Raw genomic sequence first — 22,472 nt, 5'->3', positions numbered from 1 at the left:
AATCTAGAGTAAGCTGACGACTGTCCTCGTTGTGCGGTGAGACCGGACATAAAACTTACCACGGCATAACCAATGGCCGGAAGGGCAAAGAGTCGGTTTAGGTCGTGCACTGTACAGGGAGAACCCTGCATGGGTCGGGTTTTCCAGACTGCAGGGTAAACTGCTTCATCCTCCAGGCTTTGCATTTCTAGGCCAAACAGTGCTCGTCTGTTTTGCCCTCCCTCTCACCGGTTCTACTCTCCGCATGAGCAGAACAACAACAAAAGTATGGACCAAATTTTCCTGCTCAAGACAGTTCTGGATGTGGAAGTTGTGCAGGGAAAGCAAACCAAACAGAGACACCATTTTCAGTAGGAACTGCTAGCACTATGGTAGCTTAACGTTGACACATAGTGTATCCTCTGAGGAATATTGTCTCACGTATTAATCCGGCCGGCCGGCCGGCCAGTAAACGGTTTTTCACACGTGAGAAGTACTAAGCACCATGCTTAGCACTGGGAGGGCCCGGGGGGTTGTTTCGGTGTGTACACAGCGAGGTCCGGGCTTCGGTTGCACTGAGCAGACAGACACCTAGGTATTCCAGCACCATTGACCAAACGAACTGTCATTTCCCCACTGCCTGGGAAGATCTGCCGGATTTCCTACTAATATTAACTGTGGAATGTATTTATGCATGGCAGGCTCTGCCTCTGGGCTTTCTGTTCTGTTCCAGAGACCCAGGACCACAATATTTAAATCACTGTGGCGTTAAACACGTTTTAATATCTGATAGGGCCAGTTTCTGCGCATTGCACATTTTTTTTTTCCTTTCAGGAACGTGTTCGGGCCCGCGGCAGGGGGCGGGGTCGCACCTCCTCCGCGGCTCTGGTTCCAGCGGAGCCTCACGGACGCCGAGATGGAAATCCCGAGGCTGCTCCCGGCTCGCGGGACGCGACAGGGCGGCGGCGCTGGCAGCCCCGCGGGCGGCGGCCGAGTCCACGGAGGCTCTGACCCGCGGGCTGGCCAGGCCCCCGCGCGCCGCCTCCTGCTGCTCCGGGGCCCCCAAGATGGCGGGCCCGGGCGGCGGCGCGAGGAGGCCCGCGCGGCCTCGCGGGGCCCGGGCCCGAGCCCTCTGGCGCCCAGACCCGATCAGGCTGGCGGCGGCGGCGGCGACGACTTCTTCCTGGTGCTGCTGGACCCGGTGGGTGGCGACGTGGAGACCGCGGGCGCCGGCCAGGCCGCAGGGCCCGTCTGGCGGGAGGAGGCCGAACCGGGCCCAGGGCTCCAGCGGGGCGAGAGCGGCGCGAACCCCGCGGGCCGCCCTGCGCCGGGCCCCCGCGGCCTGTCCGCTCTCCCGGCCCCGACCCCGGCCCCGACCCCGGCCCCGGCCCCGGCCCCGGCCCCGGCTCCGGTCCCCGGCCCGGCCCCGGCCCCCGGCCCGGGCCTGGGCCCCGCCGCGGCCTTCGCGGGCACCGTGACCATCCACAACCAAAACCTGCTGCTGCGCTTCGAGAACGGCGTCCTGACCCTGGCCACGCCCCCGCCGCCGGCCTGGGAGCCCGGGGTCGCGCCCGCCCCGCAGCCCGCGGGTCTGATCGCCCAGCCAGCGGGGGTCCCGCACGCCGCGCAGCCGGGCGACTGCCCCGAGCTGCCGCCGGACCTCCTGCTGGCCGAGCCGGCGGAGCCCGCGCCCGCCCCTGCGCCCGAGGAGGAGGCCGAGGGCCCGGCCGCCGCCGAGAGCCCGCGCGGGCCGCTGGGCCCGGGCTCGGGCATGGTGCTCTACCTGTGTCCAGAGGCGCAGTGCGGGCAGACCTTCGCCAAGAAGCACCAGCTGAAGGTGCACCTACTGACGCACAGCAGCAGCCAGGGCCAGAGGCCCTTCAAGTGCCCCCTGGGCGGCTGCGGCTGGACGTTCACCACCTCCTACAAGCTCAAGAGACACCTGCAGTCGCACGACAAGCTGCGGCCCTTCGGCTGCCCGGCGGAGGGCTGTGGGAAGAGCTTCACCACCGTGTACAACCTCAAGGCGCACATGAAGGGCCACGAGCAGGAGAACTCGTTCAAGTGCGAGGTGTGCGAGGAGAGCTTCCCCACGCAGGCCAAGCTCAGCGCCCACCAGCGCAGCCACTTCGAGCCCGAGAGGCCCTACCAGTGCGCTTTTTCGGGCTGCAAGAAGACGTTCATCACGGTGAGTGCCCTCTTTTCCCATAACCGCGCCCACTTCAGGGAACAGGAGCTCTTCTCCTGCTCCTTCCCTGGCTGCAGCAAGCAGTACGACAAGGCTTGTCGTCTGAAAATTCACCTGCGGAGCCACACCGGCGAGAGACCTTTCCTGTGTGACTTCGACGGCTGTGGCTGGAACTTCACCAGCATGTCCAAACTGCTAAGGCACAAAAGGAAGCACGACGACGACCGGAGGTTCATGTGCCCCGTGGAAGGCTGTGGGAAATCGTTCACCAGGGCCGAGCACCTGAAAGGCCACAGCATAACCCACCTGGGCACGAAGCCTTTTGTGTGCCCCGTGGAAGGCTGCTCTGCCAGGTTCTCTGCTCGCAGCAGTCTCTACATTCACTCCAAGAAACACCTGCAGGACGTGGACACCTGGAAAAGCCGTTGCCCGGTCTCCACGTGTAACAAACTCTTCACATCCAAGCACAGCATGAAGACCCACATGGCCAAAAGGCACAACCTCGGCCAGAATCTCTTAGCTCAGCTAGAAGCTGCAAATTCCCTGACGCCCAGCAGCGAACTTACCAGCCAGGGACAGAGTGACCTCAGTGACGCAGAGCTGGTGTCTCTCTTCTCTGATGTGCCCGGCAGTAATAGTTCTGCTGCGGTGCTGGACACGGCATTGGTGAACTCTGGCATCTTGACCATTGATGTCGCTTCTGTGAGCTCAACTCTGGCCGGGAACCTCCCCGCTAGCAGTAGTGGTAATTCCTTAGGGCAGGCTCTGGACCCTCGGGCCTTGATGGCCACCACTGACCTTCCTCAAAGTCTGGATACCTCTCTCTTTTTTGGAACGACAGCCACCGGTTTTCAGCAGAGCCCCTTAGATATGGATGATGTCTCCAGTTCAGGTGCGGGGCCGTTGGGCTCCCTGGGCTCTTTGGCGATGAAAAACTCCAGTCAAGAGCCCCAGGCTTTGACCCCCAGCAGTAAGCTAACAGTGGACACAGATGCTCTGACTCCTTCAAGCACCCTCTGTGAAAACAGTGTCTCGGAACTACTGATGCCAACCAAAGCGGAATGGAACGTACACCCGGACTCGGACTTCTTCGGGCAGGAGGAGGAAACCCAGTTTGGCTTCTCCAATCCAGCAGGAAACCATGGTTGTCAGAAAGAAACAGATCTTATCACAGTGACTGGCAGCTCCTTTTTGGTATGAACTAACTCCATTCATTCCTCGCCACGTGGCTTACTTTTATTAATTACACTCAATGTTAAGGATATTCTGCACTAAATGTGTAACTGGTCAGTTTTTATAGGTTTGAAACAGAACAGAGCCCCGGGCTGCAAGTTTGGAGATTTAAATTCTGATCTTGAGTCTGGAACTGACAAGTTGTGTGACCCTGAGCAAGTCACTTAACTTATCTGAGCCTTAATGTCCTTATTTATAAAATGAGGTGGTTTCAATAGATTGTTTATAAGGTCCTTTAAGCTCTGTATTTTCATAATTTTGTGCTCTTTTTTGAAAAGTTTAGGAAATTTGTAATGATTAACTGTTGCATGAGCTTCTAATGTGATGAAAACTGCATTGAGAGTTAATAATCAGAAATCATGGAAATGCTGTTTAACTTTAAAAATAATGGAAATTTTACATAATGCCAAAGTATTTCTAAAACTTAGTGGTAGAGCTTGAAAATAGGAAGCTAAAAATATGGGCTGGTTCTTTTTGCCTGTTTATCTTTATAGCCTTTTTTTTTTTTTTTTTCAGTGTTAAGCCTGTGTTGTGGAATGTGCCAGCGCTTTGATATAACTCAGTCCCAGAAAAAATTTACTTGTGTTGAATAAGTGGCCTTAAATAAGTTATTTAGTCACACTAAGCCTCAGTTCCCTGGCTGTAAAATGGTCATTGCAGTGTACATATACATGGTGCATCTTAGACTTCTTTTTCTATACCAGTAGTTAGTGTTGGAGGGAAAATATTATGTGTTTTGGCATGTTTTAGTGAATCTATCATGTTTCCTGCCTCTCTCATTCCTTCTTTTAAGAGGACAAATGGGCATAATTTAATATCACACTTGTGCAGTCAATAAAATTTTATGAAGGTTAAGGAGTAGGGAAGGAAATCTTTTTCCCACAGATTAAGAAGGATTTTTCTCCTCAAAATTCATTTATCACATTGTCCATTAGACCAAATTATAGTGTCTTTGCTTTGTATTCAAAGGCAGCCCTTAGAGTGACTATAAAGCCTGCAGTTCCAAGAAAATCTGGGAATGGACCAGAGTGAGATTTTCTCCCCTCTCTCTCGAGAGCTCATTGTGTGCCTTCTCCCAGAGTTGGAATGAGAGGTTTTGTTTGCATTTGGAGTAAATAGTGTCTGTCTCACATGAGTATAGCATTTTACAGTTTATATAAGTCTTTCAGAAATATTTGATTCTCACAATTTTGTGAGATAGTTGTGGCCAAGATTTCACAATAACTCATATTAAAATCTACCTAACTTACAATTGAATTTTGCTTAGTAACACACACACACACACACACACACACACACACACACACACACACACACATCTATATATATATATATCATGCCCCCATTCTACTCTTCTGAATTTCATGATCTCTTTTGTTTTTAACCACTTGTTCTGGTACACTTAAATTGATGTCTGTTACCTTCTGTCAGCTCTGCTCCCTCCATAACCTATTCTCTAGCATGTGCACACCAGCACTTGCCATGATCTCTTTTTTAAAATTTTAATTAGGCTTTTTAATATTCATCATCTCTCAGCCTTTATCCTCATGGCCCATTTTTTGGTCACAAAATTTACCACAGGTCTGAGTGTGCACTAAGAAATTATTTTCTGGATTTAGATGTCATTGCATTTATATATGAATCAATAATGGGGATATTTTATGTAAGATTTTAGTGAGATATGTACTTCTTTTAGTTTCCTAATTTTTTTTGCCATATAGTTCTGCTAACAAACACTATTAGTTGCTCTGAAACATTCTAACCCAGTACTGCTTGCATGTAGATGTTTGTGTATAGTAGTTATCATAGCAGTTTGGCAGTGCACTTTAAAATTTGCCACTTTGAAATGCATCTGTACTGTCTTTCTAATTTTTAAATTGGTTGTACTCATTTCGTGAAAAAGGAAAAGTATACATAAATTTGTAATCCAAGCAAATGGTCAGAGTTTGATTGTTTCTAATCATTTCAAAATTCCCCCTTAGCAGTTTGGAAGTATTTTTAAGTCCATTTTGGAAATGTGTTGTCATTAATTTCTCTTAAATATATTACTCTTTTTTTCCTACAGAATGGAATGCAGAGGCCTGAGGTGAACATTCAGGTCATAAGCATCTGTTAAGATATGTAACCATAAAATATTTTAAAATCCATTCACTTTGTTTCCTTAATCCCTCATTCCTAGTTCCTCCCATTAAACACTACCAGAAAATACACTTTTGTTATATTGTGTGGAATTTCCAAAGGACAAGTTTTACTTTTCTTGAAGATAATCTTGTAATTGTTTGTGGTTTCACATGGTTTCTTTCAGTCAGTTTGTGTTTGTTCAAAAGATTTCTCTTTTAATACCATTTTCTTATCTGGGTGATGAAAATGGCATGAAATTATAGTCAGACCTGTGACTACAAATTAATGGTTACATTTCTCTTGGTGTTGGCACAAATTTTCCCTTTAAAAAATAATGGGATGTGATTTAATGTTAATTATCTCATTTGCCTATTGTGCCTCTTTAGTCTTTGTTTTATTAAAATGTTGACAATTGAAAACATGCTTTTGCAGGAAGGTTTGTGTCCAGGGGACTGTTGGACATTTTCATCATAGTTAAAATATGTTCATCTTGACATTTTTACCATTATCTCATTATAGTATTACACAATTGAAAGCCTTGAGTAGTAGATGTAAAACTGGATAGACTATGAGGATCATTTTTCTCTGTGGATTAAATGCTTTCTATTCCCATCCAAGAAAAATACGAGAAGGCTTCGGTAATAACAGGGTATTTATGACTATTCCTTGATTCCAGGTAAAGCATTGATTAACTCCCTGTTTGGGAATACTCATAATCCCTTAGTAATTATTGATATCAAAAAGATTCACCTGATGATTTGTTAATAAAACCTAATTTATATACAGCTCACTCAAAGTATGGGCTAATTGAAATATAAGGCTGAAATGAAATGTATGTATGTATTCCTTTTGAACAAAATATTTGCTTAGCAATTTTTTAAAAGTGAAATGTGTAATGGGGATTTAGAGAACAGATTATCTAAGCACTTTGACAGAACACAGCTACATATAAAAAGCAAATCACCCATTACAAATGAATTTTTTATATTTCTCAAATTTGAGTTGATTTTTAAGCTAGGGACCTTATTGTATATTTTAAGTTAACTTACTGACTACATGCGAAATATAAGGTGTAGTACTAGGGATATTGATAAGAGGAGGAAAATGTGGAGCCCAGCCGGGCTGGCGTGGCTCAGCAGTTGAGCACTGACCCATGAACCAGGAGATCGCAGTTTGATTCCCGGTCAGGGCACATGCCTGGGTTACGGGCTATGTCTCCCTCTCCCTTCCTCTTGTTGAAATCAATAAAAATATTTTTTTTAAAAATGTGGAGCTGAATCTTCTCTTTAGAGAGGACATAGGAATTCATATATTAAACACTGCACAGCTAAATAATTGCAGCAAACATGTTTTCCGACACCAAATTAATGGTTTGGAGGAAAAAGCAGAGCAGTAGCAATGTTTTAATGGATGGTTGTATGTAGTTATGTAGAGAAGAGAGTAGATGAATTCCAGCCAAGGAGAGAAGCACAGAATTTGAAATGGAATTGACCATACAACACTGGTAAAGACAACCTAGCTCAAATACAGAGCTCATGTTTTGTAAGCGCTGGGTGTTAGGGTTGGACTTTCAGTATGGAAGCAAACTCCGGAGAGCTGTAAAAACTAGTCACAGTGGACAGGACTTTTTTCTGGACATGATTAAGAGCCAGTGGAGATACGTAAGAAGGAAGTCAAATGATGAATATTTGTATAGAAAGTTTAATACAGTAGACATGTACAATGTGTATTTAATTGAGGGAGGTAGGAAAATCATTTAGAAGTCTATTGTAATAATTTCAGGACGTGATGATGAAGGCTGGGACTGGAGTTGTGTCAGGGAATGACACATATTGGAGATGTTTCCAAACTGAGGAAACAAACTGGGGGACTCATTGAATATATGGGGCATCCATCAGAAAAAGAAAGATCAAAAAGGATCTCTAAGGATTCCTTAGAGACTGTAAATAACATTTCATTAACATGAACAATAAGTTTGAGTATTGAAGTTTTTCAGAAATATATATGGAAAAAAGATGAGGGCATGTTTAATTCATTGGGAAATGATAAGTCTTGGTTATCGCTAAATGAACTGTAAGTCTTGTTGTATTACACGCCCTATTATACAGCAGAGACCATTTCACCTCCCTTGGCCCCTCACGTTCTCCGGTTCACATTTCATGTTTGCCTCTTAGTGTTCACAGGCTTCTTCAACCACACACGGTGCCCTCCGGAACTCTACCTCCAAACGAGCTCTGCCACCTCTGTCTGACCCTTCTTTCTGCTGCTGCTCCCTTCCCTCCTAAGGATATTCAGTGGGTATTTTATGTGGTACTTAATAATATAATAAATCATTTCTCCATAAGTTGGGAGATGCTGTTTAGTCATTAATCTCAGTAGTTCCTCAGTATTAACTTTATTAGATTGAGTTTTACCCGTATTTTTCTTAGAATAGAAGAGACAGGGCTAGGATTGCCCGAAACTTTCATGTGGTCCTTGGGGCTTCTTACTTATAATCCCGGCCACTAATTAACACGGTATGGGAACTCAGTCACAGGAACCATATCCTGTTAGCTACATACATATTATTACCATATGTATGTATTTTCTCTTAACACATTTTCTCTTTTTCATTGTTACCCTTACCAATAATGGTGATCACTCAGAAGGAATGGAGTCCAAAGAAAAAGTGAGAGTAAGTAAGCAGCATAAATGACTATGTAGCAATTACATTTTGTTTGATGGTGAATTTGCTGCCCTGCCTTGTCAACGGCACACTCCATCTCACAGTAGTTTACCACTGACATTTATAGACCTAAAAACGCATTGCCTGTCACTTAGCTACAGAAAATAATTCAGTATTTTAAACAAAGCAGACAATGATTCCTAAGAGTACTAATAAGGTGTGAATCCCTTAGGAATATCTCTTATTGTTACCAGCTTGTTAAGCAGCTGGTAATTATTGAGTCCTACTCTGTGTGAGGCACTATGAGGTTTAACACAAAAGTATATTTCATCAATTCATTCAAACAAACATTTTTTTCCTTTTTGAACAATTTTTAAAATTAAATGTATTGGGGCGACATTGGTTAATAAGATTATATAGGTTTCAAGTGTACATTTCTATGATACATGATCTGCATATTGCATTGTGTGTCCACCACCCAGAGTCAAATCATCTTCCATGACCATATATTTGGCCCCCTTTACCCTTTACAACCCCTCCAACCCCCTTCGCTCTGATAATCATCAGACTGTTATCTGTGTTTATGACCATTTTTGAGCATATATTTGACAAGTTTTGTCCTTGTACTCACATCCATTATGATCGAGACAGAGAAACAAAAATCAAGCAATGAGCTCGGCTGGCGTGGCTCAGCAGTCGAGTGTCGACCTAGGATCAAGAGATGGCGGTTCGATTCCCAGTCAGGGCACGTGCCCGGGTTGTGGGCTCCATCCCCAGTAGGGGGCGTGCAGGAGGCAGCCGATCAATGACTCATCATTGATGTTTCTGTCTGTCTCTCCCTTTCTCTTCCTCTCTCTGAAATCAATAAAGATACATTTTTTTTAAAAAAAAGCAATGAAAAATAATATATAATATATAATCAAGTTTTAAATAATTACATTTTGGAACAATATAGATTTAAATAGAATAGCAGTTCTCAGAGTATGGACTAAACATTGTGATGAGGAAAATTCAATGCATAGATTATCAAAAGCTATTTAAAAAATTCTAAGAATCTAAAATTTAATTTGGGATACAGCAAATAGAGTCAACTCTCCTATTAAACTAGAAACAGAATTTTGGGTGGTAGCTTAAATAATTATAGCAAAATCCATTGGGAGATACATTTTAAATTACGTTTTCTCTTATTTATTCTAGATGGGAATACTGGATGTAACAAGTGTTATATCTGTTAGTGATCTTTTGGAAATGATATAAGACAAATAGGTTATTTTCAAACAAGGAAACTATAGTACTTAAATAAATGGTATTAAGCTAAATAAAATTCCCTCATATTATACACAAAAACAATATTTAATTTTCTGAAACAAAAAACAAGGACCTTAATTAAAAAGTAATTATTTCATATAGCTACATAGTTGAAAAGAAGGGGATATAAATTTCATGTGCTATTTAGGACTGAGAACTGAAATTTAGAGAATTTCTAGAGAATCCTGAGAATTCACCAATCTTGGTGAGAGTCAGGGTAATCATCAAGCAAGTATTTAAGATTCTGAATAAAATTTAAGTAGCTTAACCCATTTGGAAAGGGGAACAAAGTCCACCATAATGAAACAAAACTCTCTTTAGTGACAAGCAACACTAGGTCTCCAAGATGTAAAACAGTTTAAAAATGGTAGCAAAAACAAAGACATTTCAACTGTCAGACATTTTCACTCTGGAATAAAGCCAAGAAATCAATCTTTATCAGGATCTATTTCCCTTTCCTGTTTACACATACAGTGGAGAGATATAACTGCAGTATGAGACTGTATTATGTTGGATGTGGAAGAAGGAAGCTGGGTCACATGTCTGTTTGTGGGGAAATCAGCCAAAACAAAGAGCTGAAATGGAAATTTCACAGGCAAATGACTCAGGGAACAGAGCAGCAGTTCATTCCAGGCTAGTTCCAATTTTAGAGTATTTGCTGCTGGTAGCAGTGAGTACTTCTTTCCCTGCTCATTCACGTTGGCATTGGTTAGGAATGCTAAACTTAGCACTTGGTGTTTCTAAGGAAATGCAACATTTCCCCCCTTAAATCACTTATTTTCCTGTGCTGCTTAGAGCCAATTATTATTGTCAGTTACAACTTGTTAGTTACCAATAATAGCAATAATAATTGTATCAGATGCCATGACAGATTAAAGGACCAAAGAGTTTTATTTTTGCCTCACGTTTTAAAATGTCATTAAGTACAATTTGTTTCTCTCCTTTTTTTTAATTTGAGGACTCACTTTCTCACTTGGAAATGCCACTGTCTTTTATGTACTTAGAAAGAAATAGAACTTGGGAGCAATGTTAAAGTAAGTGTTTGCAATGATAACTTTAGAAATTTGGCTGCTTTGAAAATGGAGAAGCCTAGGTTAGCTGCACGACTTTACTAGAGAACTGAGAAGGCTTACAGAACAGAATGAGGACAAATTCTTTGGGAAAAAAAGATTCATTTTTGATATTAAATCAAATTTTGTATTTATCAAACTTGCTGATTAATCTCATATATTTTATACCATATCATAGTCCATTTTTAGCACTGAGTCTTTAGAGGCGACCTTAAAAATTTGGCAGACTTGTATTATATTTAATTTTGATTATAGACATTAGATGGATAGTTCTTTTTCACTGCCAAATCTATGTACCAAATATACTGAATAGTATAAAAACTCACTGCAGAGATCTTGTTTACAAAGTGGTTCTGGTTGTCCTTCACCTTAGATTCTTTTGGGGGAAAAAAGTTCCTCAAAGATAAAATGTTACCTGGATTTGCAAAAATTACTGAAGATTGTTCCCAAAAACATAAATGAGAAAATAAAATTTAAACAGCAAAAAAGGAGGTTAAGTGTGCCCTATGGTCAAGTGTTTTGGCTTTTCCTAAGTGTCTTTGGTCAACATCTGGGTACACACATGATGGCAATTTTGAAATATGCCCAATATTTTCCAGTTACAATTACCAATATGAAAATCTTCAAATAGATGTTATTGCAGCATTGGTCATCTGTCTGTCTAAGACCATCTGGCTTTCAGAAGTAAGAAGTGAAGAGAAAAGTTTGCCAAATTTAGGCCCTGCCTGTGAAATGCCAATATATGGTCAAATTAGATGCTGTTGATTGTTCTACATATAAGACACATGAGCTTAGTAGTTAGTGCTTTTAATTACTTCTACTCCAAATAGTCTTTAAAGTATTTTTAAACTAAATGTGAGTATTTGATCCATGCCATTAAAGTTGCTAATTCATTTTTTATTTGATTTTCCTTTTTAACATCAATGCATTATTCAATTCAATAAGCATTTAGATAATCTATAGGTTATCAGTCTTGAAGCTGTATTGTATATTTTAATTGTTCCTTGCATTATTTTTAAGCTACTGTATACTGCAACATTTCATTTGTAGAACTTTTTATAATTTTAAAAAATGAACCATAATCGTAAGGGTATATCTCCATGAATTTTTAACCACTAAGCAGAGCAAGAAATAGAACACTACAGGAACCTGAAAGCTCCTGCCTGTCCTCTTCCAGTCGCTACTATCCTGAACCAAAAGTAAATATCACCTCTACTTCTAAAACTACAGATTAAGGATTTTGTTTGTTTGGTTTTCATCATATTTTTATTATTGAGATAAAATTCACATAACATAAAACATACTATTTTGACCATTTTAAAGTGGACAGGTCAGTGGTTTTTAGTATATACACAGTGTTGTGGAACTATCACGACTAATTCCAGAACATATTCATCATCCTAAAAAGAGACCCTAGTACACAGTAATCAGCCTCCCCTCATTCCTTTTATCCCCTGGAAATCACCAGTTTACTTTCTATATCTATGGACTTGCCTATTCTTCATGTTTCATATGAATGGAATGATACAATATGAGACCTTCGTGTCTGGCTTTTTTTAAGTTAACTTGATATAATGTTTTCAGTGCTCATCCATTCTGCAGCATGTATCAGGGCTCCATTCTTTGTATGGCTGAATAATATTCCTTTGCATGGATGCACCACATTTGTTTATTCATTCATCAGTTGATGGACATCTGGGTTGTTTCCACTTTTTGATTATTATGAATAATGCTGCTATAAATAGTATGTACATTTTTTTGTATGCATATATAACCATAGGTTAGTTTTTCTTGTTTTTAAGCTTTATGGTGTGTAGTCTTTTGTGTTTGACTTATTTTACTCAGTATTTTGTTTGTAAGCTTCAGTCATGCTTTCGCATGTAGAAATAGTTTATTCAGTCTTGCTGTACAGAGTTCTATTGTATGCCTATATCACAATTATTTTTATATGGGCATTTATGTTGTTTCAGTTTGGGGAAGTATTAATTACTCTATCAACATTCAAATATACTTTTTGGTGAGTACATATATTTATTTCTGTAGGTTACATACGTCTAATTTTAGTAACTACCGTCATATAGTTTTTTAAGGTTATTATACTAATTTACATTCCCACCAGCAGTTACGAAAATTCTAGTTACTCAAAATCTTCATCAACACTTGGCAATGTTTAGCTTTGTTAAAATTTAAATTTATTGGGGTGACATTGGTTAATAAAATTATATAGGTTTCAATTCTACAATATATGATCTGTATATTACATTGTGTGTCCACCACCCAAAATCAAATCTTCCATCACCATTTATTTGACCCCCTTTACCCTTTACCACCTCCACTCCCTTCCCTCTGGTAACCACCATACTGTTGTCTGTGTCTATAAGTTGTTGTTTTTCTTGTTTGTTCATTTGTGGTTTTTAGTTTTATATCCCACATGAGTGAAATCACATGGTTCTTGACTTTTTCCTGACTGACTTATTTCACTTAACATGATATTCTCAAGATCCATCCATGTTGTCGCAAATGGCAGTATTTCATCTTTTCTTGTGGCTGAGTAGTATTCCATTACATATATGTATATGGACATTTTGGTTTTCTCCATGTATCGACCATGGTGAATAATGCTGCAATGAACACAGGGGTGCATATATCTTTGTGAATAAATGTTTTCAAATTTTTCAGGTAGGTGCCCAAAAGAGGGGTTTCTGGGTCATATGGTAACTCTATTATTAATTTTTTGAGGAACCTCCATACTCTTTTCCATAGTAGCTGTACCAGTCTGCATTCCCACCAGCAGTGAATGACAGTTGCTTTCACATCAATGTGAGAGAGAAACATCTATTTGTTGCCTGTCATATGCACCCTGGCCAGGAATCGAACCCACAACCTAGGTATGTGAACTGACTGGGAGTTGAACTCGTGACCTTTTTGGTGTACAGGGACAATGCTCCACCAACTGAGCCACCCAGCAGGGCAGTTGCTTTTTCTCCACAACCTCTCCAACTCTTGTTATTACTTGTTTTGTTGATAAAAGCCATTCTAACAAGTATGAGGGTGTATCTCATTGTAGTTTTTTTCTCATCCCCATTTCTATGCCTCTTTCACCTCCACCCCCCCTCCTGCAATCACCATGCTGTTGTCCATGTCCATGAGTTCTCTTTTTTTCTTTTTTACTTAATCCCTCCACCCTCCCCCCAACAGCCCCCCAATACCAGAGCTGTCTGCCTGCTCTCTATGAGTCTGTCTCTATTTTGCTTGGTAGTTCAGTTTGTTCATTAGATTCCACATATAAGTGAGATCATATGGTACTTGTCTTTCTCTGACTGGCTTATTTCACTGAGCATAATGCTCTCTAGGTCCATCCATGCTGTCCCAAAGGGTGAAATTTTCTTCTTTTTTATGGCGTAAATGTATCACAGCTTTTTTGATTTGCATTTTCCTAATAGCTAGTGAAGTTGAGCATTCTTTAATATATCTGTTGGCCATTTGTATGTATTCTTGGGAGAAGTGTCTGTCTGTTCAGGTCCTCTGCCTATTTTTTGTTGTTGTTAATCTTCACCCAAGGATATTTTTCCCATTGCTTTTTAGAGAGAGTGGAAGGAAGGGAGGGAGGGGGAGAAGGGGTGAGAGAGAGAGAAGGAGAGAGAGAGAGAGAGAGAGAGAGAGAGAGAGAGAGAGAGAGAGAGAGAGAGAGAGAGAAACGTCCATGTGAGAGAGGCACACCGACTGGTTACCTCCTGCACATGCCACGACTGTGGCTAGGGATTGAACCTGCAACCCAGGTACATTCCCTTGACTGGTAATCGAACCTGCAACCTTTTGTTGCTCTGGCTGACACTCCAGCTACTGAGCCACACCAGCCAGGGCTGCCCATTTTTTAATTGGATTGTTTGGTGTTGAGTTGCATGAGTGCTTTATATATTTTCGATATTAATCCCTTGTTGGAGCTATTGTTTGCATATATCTTCTCCCATTTGGTTGGTGGCCTTTTTGTTCTGTTGGCCCATTCTTATGCTGTACAGAAGCTTTTCAGTTTGATATAGTCCCATTCATTAATTTTGCTTTTACTTGCCTTTGGTGTCCAATTCATGAAGTCTTCTCTAACACAAAAGTCTATAATTTAGTAATTTATTGTTACAGGTCTTATATTAGGTCTTTGATCCATTTTTAGTTAATTTTTGTATATGGGGCAAACAGTAGTGTAGTTTCAGTCTTTTGCATGTGGCTTTTCAGTTTTCCCATTCATTTAGCCATTCTGTTAGGTGGTTACTGGAATCTCATTGTAGTTTTAACTTATATTTCTCAACTAAAATCAGGAATTGTTCCATAGATATTTATAGAAGAAAACTTGAAGCTTGTGAAAATATTTAAATGTAACAATTTATTTGAAAGCTGCTTTATAGTGAATTTTCTAGAAATTTCTGTGTTTGAGGGGTATATAGTAGAAGGCTAAAGAAATAGATATTAATGTGCTTTTAGTAATTAATAATCACATTAATTGACATACTGATGTTTTAACTGTATTTCTATATAGTGCCGTTCTCTATTCATATTGGTAAAGGTTTTAAAAATAGCTAATTGCAAATTTGTTGGAGATAAAATTGAATTTGGCTTGTGGTTTTAAGTTTCCTTTGTAAAATTAAGAGAAAAACAGCAATTTTATATGGGGTGGATGAAATATCGTGCACATGAGGCACACGTTTCTATGTGATAGAAATATATCCATATTAGTATACAGCACATAGTTTGCCTGAAAATGTGTCTCTGCCTTCTCCATGCCATCTATGGATGAAGAGCCTTAAAAACACAGCAAGGTAGAAACCCAGTGCTGTCAGAAATTGTAAGACGAATGTGAAAACTTTGCAAAGAATACTGTATGTTTCAAACGAGTTCCATAATTTAAGATTAATTCCTAAGTAAATAGAGGAATACAACAATGGAGACATTCCCTTGATAGCAGTGATTATATTTTAAAGGAAGGAAATAGTTTAGAAATTGACTTTATTGAAAGTGCATCTTTTCAATTCAATTTATTATTATATTCATTTTGGAAACTAGTTTGCATTGTAGAGACCGAGACTGGTCTAACTTAATCACATTTATAACAAGGCCTTAGGAATTGCATGATGTGAGTTCAAATCCTAGCTCTGCTTCTTACTCATAATGGGACATTGAGCAAATCATTTCACCTTTCTAAGCCTCTATTTCCCTACGTGTGAAACTAGGTAATAAAACCTGACTTTTCAGGGTCACTAAGGGTTGGATGCATATAAAAGTCATTGAATATTGTGAGGTGGTACACAGATGTAAAGGAAAACCTAAAACTAAAAAATTTTTAAATCTACTTTTAGAATAAATAAACTTTGCAAAGCATTAATTTAGAAAGAAAGCAAGCAGCAAAATTTCAATCTAAATAGAATAAAAGGCCAGGTTATATTAGAATCAAGGTTAGAAAAAAAATATGATTCAGATTGGGGTTACAATAAGACAGTTATTAAGATGAGACTTTAAAAATAATATATTACTTATCCATATTTTATGAATATTTGTAGCAATATATGTAGTACAAATACATACATACACCTTAGTACAAATCTATCTATACGTATATATATATGGACTGACATATTTATTTAACACTCAGGAGAACTTAAAGAACTTAATATACACAATAAACTTTTACCTAATGATAATTGTTTCATGTAGATAAGACAAATATGACTGTTCCTAATTAACAGATGAAGGAACTGAGACAAGGAGAGATGCAAGGATAAGAATGAGTTTACGTTTTCATGAGGGGCACAAGGGTCTCTGGCCCAGTGAGTGGAGTTTAATAGTAATTCTTGCTACAACTGTGATTTCAATGTATGAGAACTTTAAGGAGAGATGAAAACACTTGAAAAATGGTCTGTTTTCTTCTGCTTTTCTCCATATTTCTTGTTTTACTTGGGTCTCTCAGGCATTACTTGGTCTTTCTGTTTTCAGACCAACTTGATGAATCCTGTTATAAGATCCTGAAAAGGGGGCTCATTCAGCGGGTCTGATGTGGTGGATGCTGTCCCTGAAGTTCTGCACATGCACGGCACAGTCTTCCATGAACACCCAAGGGAGGTCATGCTTGATCTCTACTTTTACAGAGATCCTGAAAAGATTGAAAAGGAAGAGAAGGCTATTGCTGAAAAGGCTGTGACCAAGGGGGAATTTCAGCTCCTGAGTTCACTGCTGCTCAACCTGAAATCGCAGACTGGTCTGAAGGCGCAGGTGCTCTCCGTGCCGGTACAGCAGTTTACGACCGAAGACTGGAGTGCGTGGCCTGCCACTGAAGACTGGTCTGCAGTCCCCACTGCCCAGGCCATTGAATGGGTAGGAACAACCACTGATTGACCTTAAGCTGTTCATACACAAACTCTTTTAAAAAGTGGAAATAAGGTTGACAGAAAATAAAATTTCTTTAAAAAAATGAGTACACATAATTACAGAACAAGAGTGCAATATCAGGCTCTCCGACTTCCTGTTATATGATATTATTATTAACGCTCTGCACCCTGCAACCACTTAAGCGCTTAAGCACACTTAATATCCATGGAGCCAGGCAATGCCTACTGCTACTGTTTCCAAGTTAAAAAAATAGCCCTAGCTGGTGTGGCTCAGTGGTTAGAGTGTCATCCCATACACCAAAAGGTAGTGGGTTCAATTCCCAGTCAGGGCACATACCTCACTTGTGCGTTCAATCCCCAGTTGGGTCATGTGTGGGAGGCCACCAATCAATGTTACTCTCTCACATTGATGTTTCTCTCTCTCTTCTCTTTGTAAAATCAATTAAAAATTTAAAATATATACAGGGTGTCCCCCAAAATGTATACACACTTTAAATAATCATTAATTCCAATGGATTAAATTTGAAAAGAAAGAAACATAAGTTGAGCTATCACAAAATGTGTGATGTATGTGTATACATTTTTCAGACACTCTATATATATACGGAAAATAAAGAGAGATGTATATGTATATATGTATATGTGTATATATTTTGCATAAAAACCAATGCACACACACAAAAACCCAATAGTTTTATGAAACAATGGTTAACTTTTCTAAAAGCCATGTACTCTGAAAAGTTCTATTCTATCCTATTCAATTCTATTCATTTGTTTAAAAGAAGTGCTGGGCATGACTCCATCAATTGATTTTATGACTATGTTAATTTCTGTCAACAAGAGTTTGCTGACATCGATCTAATGTCAACAAAAGTCCCAAGTCAGGGATTTGGAAAGAGGAAAAACTTTATTCAAGAGAACAGTTTGCAAACTGGGGGAACAAAGCCTCCTGGTGGAAACTGAAAGCGTGCTGCACTGAGACAAAGGGGAGGCCGCCCTTTTTAAATAAATAAATAAATCCTCACCGTTGCACTTTGTGTACATCCTTATTGAAGGTAATAAGTAATTATTTCATATATCATGGTTATAAATACATCTGTGTCACTCATTAGCTGCAGCTACCTGAGGGCAGAGATGTCATCTCTTCATTTTTGGTGTTCCCAGAACCTAGTTCAGTGCTAAACATATAATAGATGGTGAGTACATTTTTTTTTTTTATTGTTTCCCATTGCTTTTCAGAGACAGTGGAAGGCAGAGAGAAAAAGAAACATCAAAGTGAGAGAGACACATGGATTGGTTGCCTCCCACACTTGCCCCTACTAGGGCCAGGGAGGTACATGCCCTTGGATTGGAATCAAACCCCGAGACCCTTCAGTCTGCAGATTGACACGCTAACCACTGAGCAAAACCAGCTATGGCTGGGGGAGGCCACCTTTTGAAAAGAAAGTTCCCATCCTGGTTCCTAATTGGCCCATTTTTATGCACATGAGGAATTCAAATTTGTATGATTGGTCCAAATAGCACTGTTTAGTTAACTACGAGGAGTCCTTCTTGGTAGATAACTTTCTTCTCAAGGTCCACATTCCCCCTTTTGATAAAAACCTGTTACAGACAGAGTTAATGGTCATTTAGGTCAGCTTGTCCCATGTCAGTGCTGGAGTGGTTTGGCTAACTGCTCTGGGTCCATCTAGTCCCTCAGTGGGACTCCTGTGGTTGAGCAGTGGACAATAGAGTGCTAGAGCCATTTGCTTACAAGAAGTCTCTCAGGCACCTGTCAAATTCAAGGAAAATTTAGTTGCCTATAAAATGGCCAAATCAATTTGGGAAGGGTTAAAGTATAAACAAAATCAATTCATAACATAAAGAGAAATCAGGGATAATCTGCAAAAGGTAGTTAGCATCAGGAGTAAATGTTTTAACTATTGTGGATTACAAAAATGGAGGGGATGCAGTGGGTTGATGGATCATTTCTATCTTTCCTGCAAACATTTTTCAAGTCTTTGTAGGGGGCTTAGGCACCTGGTTATACAAAACATCAATAGGTTGAAAAATAAGGATATTAAATTAGAACAACATTGAGTAAAACAATTTGCAAACCACATCTTAAATTAGGCCTGAGTCAAGTTGAGAGACAGCTGAAAATATAAAATTTAAATCCTAACAAGCCAGGAGTGCTAAAGGAATGACCTTAAGGGGTTTTGCAAGTTTAAGGAGATTGTTTCTATGTTACAAACTCCTTCTTGGTCTGTGAGAAAATAGTCAAGGGTAATTCTATTGTCAAGAACCACCTAGGCTAAAGAGTTTAAAGGTGTTTGCTGAACTTGAATGGCTATTTGTTGAGCCAGCAATCCTGTCCACAGTTCTGGTTAGATTTCACATCATTATGTCTAAGTGGTGGCAAGACCAGTCCATGAGCCTACAGTTCTAAGTAAGCAGTAGAGCCCATATTAATCTCAAAATTCTACCTGCCATCATTCTATATTGATCAAGATTCAGCTACATCTAAGAATGGCTAAAAGTAATGAGACTATCTTGGATTTTCTCTCTCATGCAAAGGAATTGTTTTATGTCTTACTCTTCAGTCTTGCTTTTGTTATGACACGACACTGGATAGGAAAGAAGTGTGGGGGTGGGGGTGGAAGATTTGGGCCTCCACTTACTTCCAATCATCAAAAGTACTCTTTACCAAAAAAAACCTGAAAAATGTGGAATGTCAAATTGTGTCATAAACCATCAGCTCAGCTCAGGGACCAGCTCAGCTGTATCACCATTTGGTAAGATACAGATGTACGGATTTATTCACCAACCTCACCATCCTTGCCCAATGTACAGGGCCTCTGGTCATTGTGGGGGCTCCTGTATCATGAAGCTTCAGTGCCATGCCCCTCAGCTAACCTTGTCTACCTACTCCATTCCTTTTTCTACTCCCCCTAATCTCCAAGGTGATAGTACTAGGAGGTGGGGTCTGTGAGAGATGAATAGGTCACGATGGTGGAGCCCTTCTGAATGGGATTAGTTCCCTTATAAAACAGACTCCAGAGAGCTCCCTCACCCCTTGCCCTGTGAGGTTACCGAAACAAGATGGCTGTCTAGGAAGCCAGTTCTCAGTAGACATCAAATCTACCAGTGCTCTGATCTTGGACTTCCCAGAACTATGAGAAATAAATTTCTGTTCTTTATGTATATATAAAAGTAATGAGACTGACAAATCAGGAGCTATAAATAAAACCATAGACTTACAGGATTCTAATGATGACATTTAAAGTTATACAACAGGATTTATCTGCTATATATATAAACTACTATTGGAATTTAGAAAAAGCACCATTTACATATAAAGAAGTATCAGAATCATATCAGATTTACAGAGGGAGATAATAATCTGTTTACTATACAACTAGCTATTTGTGACACTTGTAATGGTTAAAACAAATTTTAATGAACATAGTACTAATGTGTAGCAAATTATACCAATTAAATAAGCAGCTTGAATATTTAAGGGTAAAGACCCAATATGCCCAAATTTCTAAGCATTTATCCCATTGTCAATGTGGTTTCACCTAAATATTACCCCATTTGAAAAGAAGTTTAAAATCGTTTTTCCTTTTCAATATATCATTATGCTTTCAGACTTGAAAGGGAACAATTCAATTTCTTTACCAATTTACCCATTTTTTGTGTGAATCTGTTAGTTTTATTACAATGTTTAGGCTAAGGTAGGTGTTCTGAAGAGTCCAATTAATTGAACTTCTAGGTTGCAGAATATTGCTGGTATTGTACAATGAACCTCTCAGCCAGAAAGCCATGTCTCTGGTAGAAATATATTCCTGGACCAATGATTGAGAAGTTAAGACCAGCTGCCAATGAAGTCAGACTGGTCTCTAATTGTCATATAGCAGTCTGACTACATTGCATTCAATCCCTTGGTGAATAGAGCCAGACCTCGTTATTTTCATCTATCTTCTGTAGCACCCACTAGAGGAGAACAAACTACTTAGGCTCTTTATTTCTTTGTCTTAGTCACTAAGATAATACATGGGCATGAATACCATTTGGAGTGATAATATCAGGAAAAAAAGGTTTTTCTTTCTGCCCCAAGAAAGTGCCAATCTATCACATGATACACTTTAACTGCAATAATACATCGTACAGAACCATTAACTTTCAAATTATGTTAAATGTTGTCCATATAAGTTTTTTTAAAAACATTAGGCTTATTCTTTTTGACATCACTTAAAAAGCATTCCAATTAAAAAAATTTTTATATTGATTTTAGAGAGAGAGGAAGGGAGAGGGGTGAGAGAGAGAGGTCCATGTGAAAGAGAAACATCCACTGGCTGCTCCCACATGCACCCTGACCACACCCTGACTAGGGATTGAACCCGCATCCTGGGCATGTGCCCTGATGGGGAATCAAACTGGTGACCTTTTGGTGCATGGGACGAAGCCCAACCAACTGAGCCACATGGGCCAGGGCAAAAGCATTCCAATTTTTAAACATTGGCATGAGGTCAAGACAAGGAACTCACAAAGGAAGTAATATTCAAAATACTTACCTCTATATAATTAGCCCTGAGTGAAGTATAAGACAAGTTAGAGCATTAAGCTGGCAGACTAATTACTCTCAAGATCATCTGAAGCAAATTTCCTTATATTTGAACCTTTCCCTTTTCAATTTAAGATACTGGGGAAAGAACAACACATATCTTAAAATATTCATAAAGATCATATACAACAGTTTTTCTTGGCCAACAATTTTACCTTACCATATTGTTCTAAATTACTTCAATTGAAATATGGGTCTTTTCCACTTGGATGACTGATCAAATATCAACATAGGTGTTAAAAATCCCTCTAGCAAGATAAAAGGAATGATTCACATTTAAAATGATATACTTTTCCTAAACACTTAGCAGCACTTTATCCTACCAAGACATACAAATTTGGCTTCATTGATTGGTCAGAAACAAGGAAAAAGGCATAGGTCCAAACCAACACCTTGTACAAGGGAAATGTGAGGCTGCAACTTCTCCTTAATAACTAACTATTTCCTCATTAGGTGGTTTGTGAAATAACTGGGATGTCACCTTTGATGGTAGAGAAGGAGTGCACTGAATAGGGATGTTTTCTGCCATAGTGGCTTCACAGAGGGGTTTTGTAAAATCTACAGTAAAGTTGGGGATGGTTGAAAAATTGCTAATAAGAATAACTATGGGATCATCAGTTTTACAAGAGGTAGAGGCAGGCATCAGATGTCAATCCACCATTCAGACAGGTTCCCTGAAGAGGCTAAAGCTTGAGAGTATTGTATCATATTTCTATGCTAAGGTTTCCCATTTACAGGGATTAAAACTGAAAAATATGAGGAAGTACTGTATAGTCAAGGGTTAATGATCAATATATACAACCTAACACACAGGGAAGGTGACAAGCTTGTCACAAGAGAATTAAGATCACTAATATACCCAGGAATATAATCATTATGACAATTATGAAATAAACAAGGATTACCCATAGCAGGAGTTGCCTTTACT

The 22,472-nt window shown here is 39.9% G+C and overlaps 1 protein-coding gene across 1 annotated transcript; it reads left to right on the top strand.

The window, feature by feature from the left end:
* Positions 1–820: 820 nt before the first annotated feature.
* On the top strand, positions 821–6,776 carry LOC308550742 (zinc finger X-linked protein ZXDB-like). The gene has a single exon (XM_081124886.1). It carries the CDS (start codon positions 896–898, stop codon positions 3,365–3,367), a length of 2,472 nt encoding a protein of 823 aa, XP_080981012.1. The 5' UTR covers positions 821–895; the 3' UTR covers positions 3,368–6,776.
* The last annotated feature ends 15,696 nt before the right edge of the window (positions 6,777–22,472 follow it).

This window comes from Miniopterus schreibersii, assembly GCF_964146895.1.
Source record: "Miniopterus schreibersii genome assembly, chromosome: X".
Classification (NCBI taxonomy): Eukaryota; Metazoa; Chordata; class Mammalia; order Chiroptera; family Miniopteridae; genus Miniopterus; species Miniopterus schreibersii.
The sequence above is the reverse complement of the archived record's forward strand: the minus strand, read 5'-3'. Positions and strand labels throughout refer to the sequence as shown.

What these genes read in the sequence shown, in the direction of transcription:
- LOC308550742 (XM_081124886.1), top strand. Translation starts at nt 896, where the DNA reads ATGGAAATCCCGAGGCTGCTCCCGGCTCGCGGGACGCGACAGGGCGGC.